The 6,475-nt window shown below is 43.8% G+C and overlaps 1 protein-coding gene across 1 annotated transcript; it reads right to left on the bottom strand.

The window, feature by feature from the left end:
* Nucleotides 1-1,062: 1,062 nt before the first annotated feature.
* IL6 (interleukin 6) lies at nucleotides 1,063-6,034 on the bottom strand. The gene is made up of 5 exons (XM_077304749.1): nucleotides 5,831-6,034; nucleotides 5,513-5,706; nucleotides 2,970-3,083; nucleotides 2,253-2,399; nucleotides 1,063-1,527 (listed from the first exon to the last, which is right to left on the bottom strand). Exons 1-5 carry the CDS (start codon nucleotides 5,940-5,942, stop codon nucleotides 1,360-1,362), a joined length of 735 nt encoding a protein of 244 aa, XP_077160864.1. The 5' UTR covers nucleotides 5,943-6,034; the 3' UTR covers nucleotides 1,063-1,359.
* Nucleotides 6,035-6,475: the final 441 nt, after the last annotated feature.

Below are 6,475 nucleotides of genomic sequence, written 5' to 3'. Positions count from 1 at the left end.
CCAGGGACAGCGACCCCTTCTTTCCCTGACCTTCCTCTGTGAATGTATATGCGTGCAAGGACCAGCGCCCCCCTCACTCTGACTTTCCTGTATGTGCATGCAATGGCAAGTGCCCCCCCCCCCATTTCACTCCCTGACTTTCCTCTGTGTGCGTGTGTGATGGCCAGCGCCCTCTTATCTCCCTTACTTTCTTCTGTGCGTTTGTGTGTGCATGCAATGGCCAGCGCCCCCCCCCCCATTTCACTCCCTGACTTTCCTCTGTGCGTCTGTGTATATATGCAAGGGCCAACACCCCCTTCTCTCCCTAACTTTCCTTTGTGTGTGTGTGTATGTGTGCATGCAAGGGCCAATGCCCCTTTCACTCGCTGACTTTCTTCTGTCTGTGTGTGCAATGGACAGTGCCCCCCCCCACTTCACACCCTGACATTCCTTTGTCTGTGTGTATGTATGCAAGGGCCAGCAACTCCTTTACTCTCTGACTTTACTATGTGTGTGTATGCAAGGGCCAGCACCCTTGCCCGCTTCACTCCCTGACTTTTCTGTATGTGTGTTCACGCATGCCTGCCTGCCTGCCTGCTAGGGCCAGTGCGTTTCCCATCCTTTACTCCCTAACTTTCCTGCATACATGTGCCCTCACTTTCTAGAGCAGGGTCTCATGGAAATTGTAGTCCATGGACATCTGGAGGGCCGCAGTTTAACTACCCCTGTTCTAGATCCTGTTGTTACAACAGGCTTTGATGCTAGTTCCTAAATAAAAGTGCTTATGAAGGTTGCTTAAGTATTCTCATTTACATTAGACCTCAGTATGTTTCTTAAGTAGTGACTACACTCAGTGTCAATGAGTAACAAATATTCTTCCCCTGTATTGCATTTTTCACTTTTCTAGGTCATTTTTGGCTTGAAGAAGAGTTCGGTCTAGTAACAGGAATGAGACTCTAGAGTGAAGCTAATAAAGAGATGACATTGGACGTGATATATTAAAGTGCAAGAGAATGAAGTTGTATAAAATTAATGTTTATTAAAAATCTGTATTTCATATATATTAAATAAAGGTCATAAAATTTTAAAACATAATTTAGACATAACACTCATAAGTCATGTTCAGTGAATACTGAAACCTGTGCAATACTCATCCAAAATTAAAATATTGTAGTTTTTCCCTTTTAAAACAGGTTGTAGCGCCAAAAATATATATAAATATGTACTTAAATTGAATAAATATTTTAAATAAAATATATTCAAAAAGAATATTAGGTTAATGTGCTCAGTTCTCAAAGGAGAACAACCGTGATATCTGCTTCATTGCAGATTCTGTGAAAACTTATGCACCTGAGTTGAAACATTCAGATTCCCATCCTCTCACAGGGCACGAATAGCCCTTACAGTTTTCTCCATAAATGAGATATAATCTTGAAGTATGAGGTAGTGGATAACCTTCCTATTCCAGCCAGTATGTACTTGTAGCTGTGTAGAAAGGGCTTCATTTGTGACTGGATTGGGCATTGTTACAGTATCTGGAGTATTCATCTGTTAAGGAAGGGAAAAATAAAAAACATATTGGTCATAGTCTTTTTGGCTTTGTATTTATTTGTAATCAAGATAATGATAGCTGGCAATTCTTTGCCATACTTCATGTTTATTTTAATTATGCACCATCCTATCATGTATGTTCAGGATAGGTTACAGCATTCTAAAAACTCATCCAGCATATGCTAATCCCTACCATGGAATGTAATAATCTCTCATAGGCCATTACTTTAGCACCCTCCATATTCCCATGTTTTTCATAAATCTAGACAGACATAGGTATATTTGCATTCTTTGTCGCTATCATCTCATCCTAAACCCAATCTGGGGCCAGTTGGGCACACATTTTTCTTTCTCACCCAGTCGTCTTCTAGCCCAAGCTTAAAGTATACACAATTAACTTTTGTTAAGGTATTTGGTACACAACTGGGTCCTTTACCCCAATCCTACTGTCATCTGACTTCTCAGGTAATAAACGTTTGTCAGTGTGCATAATGGTATTTAGAAGTATGAATAGGTGGAGACAGAGAGAAAGGGACCACAGTCAAGGAAATTTAACCACAGTCCCATTTCTTATGGGAGTTGAGTAACAAGCAACAAAAATGAAAATGTGTTCAACAATCATCAACAGAAAATAGCACAAACACTACTGGAATCAGCATAAAATGCTAGAAGGTATTAAGAAGAGGTAGAGGCATGTGTAATTCAATGTAAATGGGACTTACCATTGACTTCAAGGTATTAGCCAGGTGCTTTGTGCTTGGCCATATAAATGCAGCTTCTTGTTCTTTACTAATAAAAGTTTTTTCTATATATTCCAAGAAAACCTGGTATGCATAAAGGCCACTTGAAATTCCTCTTAGGCACCTTTCCTAATTTGGGAGAGTAAGGGAAGGTTTTTTCAACAGAAGCTTTTATCTTGTTGTATTAATTATAACTCGATTATATCAATTATAACATATATTAATCTGACTGGAGGTTGAAACTGATATTCAACAGGAGCAGCTAAGCCAGCACGCAGATCACACAGTGGTCTATGGAGGAGGCAGAAGGGGATGAAATGGCCTCTTGCATCAGTAAAATATGACACTTGTGGAAGGGGAATAAGGGGGCAATTTCCCCCACTTCCCCCTCATTTGTGCACTTCCCCAAATTGCATGGTTATTATCAGTGCATGTCCCCCAGTCTGCCTTGAGTCTCAGCTAGAAAGGCAGACTATAAATTCAGTAAACAAAATAAATTTGAGGAATCAGCTTGTGAAAGGTCAGAAGATACTTCTGAGGGAGAAGGAAAGGGGGAACAGATCCTTGCACCCACAGACTGCTGAATTCGTGTTTAAAACCAGTCGGTTGTCTACATGAGCAAAACTACCATTTTACATTTGTTAGTCAGGTGGTAAACAGAGCATACATATATCATACAGTAAGTATTTATTTTCTTGCCTTGTTGAATCCATTTGGGGGACATTCATCTTCCACAGAGAGCTTTGGAAAACAGAGATTATTCTGGAGTATTATTTCTGTGTTGTTTTTGCATATTGTTTGCTCGTTGCATAGCTATTGTGGGGAGAAAAATCATAAAACCTTTATTACATGAGCACTTCAATGTGATTATATAGGCTATCAAAACTCTTTAACAGTTCTCACTGGATCATGTTTTTCCTGCAGTCTTTTGATGTATGCAGTCATCCTGATCAGTATAGCAGTATAGCAGCAGAAGGCCTAGTTTAAATTAAACCTAAATCCATACAGAAAATAGATTTAGGATTAGTTTACACTGAACACAGCTTCCCTTCAGTAAAATCACAGAGTTGGAAAGGGCCATACAGGCCATCTAGTCCAACCACTTGTTCAATGTATCTGTCCAGCCACTGTTTAAAGACCACCAGTGATGGGGAGCTCATAATCTCCTTAGGCAGCCTATTCCACTGAGAAATCCTCCCCCCACACAATATCTAGCCAGTACCATTCTTCACAGTTACAGCCATTACCTATCCTCTGGTGCCAACAAGAACCACTTCCTGTCCTCCTTCAAGAGGCAGCCTTTCAAATACTCAAAAAGAGTAATCAGGTCCCCTCTCAGCTTCCTCCTCTCCAGCCTGAACATTCCCAAGTCCTGCAGCCTTTCCTCATAGGGTTTGGTCCCCAGGCCCTGATCATCCTTGTCACTCTCCTCTGCACCCTCAATTTTGTCCACATTATAAATTATTACCAAGTTATATTTATAAAGAATGATCATTAATAGAGTTTACTGTACTAATTATCTCTTTGGAAAGAGTGAGGGGGGGGAAGGGAGAAAAATCCATAGCAGTCTGTGTGCAAGCCTCAATGGTATCCCAGGCCATATTGATCATATTCATCAGAACTGTTACTTCAATCCAACAGTTTCTTGATGCATTTTAATTCCTGATCAGTTCATTCTATGGACAGAAGCACCACAGGGAAGCCAGTTTTAGTCACTGGGCAATGGGTATCACAAAACATTGAGCCTAAATTTTAAAAAGGGTTGGCCCATAATTGAGGGGGTTAGGGTTGCCAGTCCCCCACAGCGGGGGATGGGGGAGTAGGGCTGTATGGAGTAGGATCTAGGTTGAGAAACTTCTGGAGATTTGCAAATGGCGCCTGGGGAGGACAGGGATCCAGTGGAGTACAATGTCATACAGTGTCTTCTAGGATCCATTTTCTCTAGAGGAACAGATCTCTGTAATCTGGAGATGAGGTGTTATTCCAGGGTATCTCTAAGTCCCACCTGGGGCTGGCATCCCTAGGAGGCTGCTTTATCCAAGTAGTGAAACCCAGAGTATTAGTGGTGCATGCCCTATAAAGGAACAAGGTTATAACTGTTACACTGTTTATTGTATGCATTACTTTGCTCTCACTCCACTTTCGTAATTCAATTTTTTGCAATGTTTGACAGAACATGTCTGATACTTTTTGGTTCTACATCATTTCTAATTTTATGACCCCAGCCCTACTTCATTGTTAGTTGGATAGCTCATGCTATTTTTTTCAGACTGTAATCTGCCTTGAGTCTCCATGAGAAAGGTGGACTATAAATTCAATAAATAAAAAATAGGGGTGGGACAGCCAACATCCATCCAATGGGAGATATAATATATGGATATAATTTTGGACAGGAAAAGAAGCAGAGCAACAAAAAAACAAACAAGGAAAAATGAGAATAATGCACGCGCTAAACTGTGGACGTTATAGAAGAACCAGCCTTCTGAAATTACTCCCCCACAAAAATATCTAACACTATTTAGCTTTAATTGTAAGATTTCTGTCTTTGTAATTCCAGTCCCACTCATGGAGAAGGGTGTATAGACAGAGATAGGAGTGAAAGGATGGCAGGTGGGAGACTATGGCGGCACAGAAATTGTATGTGCAGGTAGGTACAACAGGTTTCCTGTTGATATTATCATTATCCAAAGACAAAGTTAGACTAGCCTGTATCGAAATTGACCTTTATCAGTTTTGTAATCAGTTCTAACACCACAGGTATCCCAAAGCCACCAAAAGAGCCTTTCATATTTTTGATGTTTTATTTAAAAATTAAAATTGCTATATGGCATAAATAACTGTTGTTGAAGTTTGTTACAAAGGGTCTATTGTATTTTCTATCATGCTTTTCCTACAGAACAGACTTGTCAAATACTACCTTCCAAAGAAGGTCAAATACTACCTTCACTTGTCAAATACTACCTTCATTGCTTCTTATTTGAGTTCTGTACTGTAAATGCTTGTTCTCTCTATAGGCAGAGCTGCCTCGATGCCACAGGTGTGCATTTTCTTACCTTTGTGACTTGATTTCTTATCCTTCCCATCCCTCAGCACATCCAAGGCAGAACCATTCTCCTTACTGGCATTACCAGAAGCTGTTTCTACGGCGCCCCAAGCCCTCTCTCCGCCCGGGGAAGTTGCAAACGTCACCCTCCCGGCCCAACTCCCTGGCAGCTCTTCCAAGCACTCCTCGGCTCCCTCACCTCTTCCTTCCAAGTGAAAGCCTTTCTCCGGAGCATAATGGCCAGAAGTTTGCAGTTGGCCAGCTGGAAGTCTCTGGCCGGCGAAATCCTGGCCGAGGGCTCCTCGCCCAATTGCTCTTCTCCAGAGGAATCCAGAATCGGCGAGGCGCCGGCCCCAAAGAGCAGCGGGAGGGCGGCGGCAACCCAGAGGCAGCCTGGCGAGAAAGAGAGAGAAAACGCAGTTGAAAAAGTCAGGCTCCCGCCCGGCAAGCAGCCGCACTTGCGAGTCGGAGGCGCTCCAAGACGCCGCCCGGCCGAGCGCCGTCCCGCCTCACTCACATTCCACGAGAAGGGCCATGGCTTCTTCGGAGGGGTCGGCGGCGGCTCTCTCTCGCTCCGGGGGTTTGGTGGCCGGTGGGGCTGAAGGGCAGGCTGTGTGGTGGCCGGGCATCTCCGAGCCGATATTTATTGGAAGGGGCTGCTCTTATTCACCAGCCTGGGGGAAAGTCCAGCGTTGAGAAAACTCAAATGGTTTGAAGAAGACTCCGGGAGGCAGGCAGAGGTGTGCTGGGAAACACTGGAATGAGGTCACGCCGCCGATTAGCATCTTTCAGTCGGGGATCACCCCAAATAACAGAACTGCCCTTCGTCTGTGTGACTCACGGGGCGGGAGGGATTCCACTCCGTTCCCCGGCGACAAAAGGGGAAGCCGCGGGGGGTCGGGGGGAGCAGCACGCGGAGGGGGCCAAGAAGCGACGAGGGAGCCGCTTGCCATTGGAGTCGCTCTCAGGCCTTCGTAGCCCATGGCCAACTATCCATGAGAAACAGAAGGACGGAGTCAGAATGAGCTAGTTCCCACTAGCATTAGAGCAGGGGTAGTCAACCTATGGCCCTCCAGATGTTCATGGACTACAATTCCCATGAGCCCCTGCCAGCAAATGCTGGCAGGGGCTCATGGGAATTGTAGTCCATGAACATCTGGAG

Source organism: Paroedura picta, chromosome 11 (genome assembly GCF_049243985.1).
Source record: "Paroedura picta isolate Pp20150507F chromosome 11, Ppicta_v3.0, whole genome shotgun sequence".
NCBI lineage: Eukaryota > Metazoa > Chordata > Lepidosauria > Squamata > Gekkonidae > Paroedura > Paroedura picta.
This window is presented reverse-complemented; position numbering and strand designations above follow the sequence as displayed.

Coding starts and splice junctions, on each gene's coding strand:
- IL6 (XM_077304749.1), bottom strand. CDS start 5,942: ATGCCCGGCCACCACACAGCCTGCCCTTCAGCCCCACCGGCCACCAAA. Junction 5,707..5,830: donor CATGGCCCTTCTCGTGGAAT/GTGAGTGAGGCG, acceptor CTTTCTCGCCAG/GCTGCCTCTGGGTTGCCGCC. Junction 1,528..2,252: donor CTAATACCTTGAAGTCAATG/GTAAGTCCCATT, acceptor CTTCCTTAACAG/ATGAATACTCCAGATACTGT.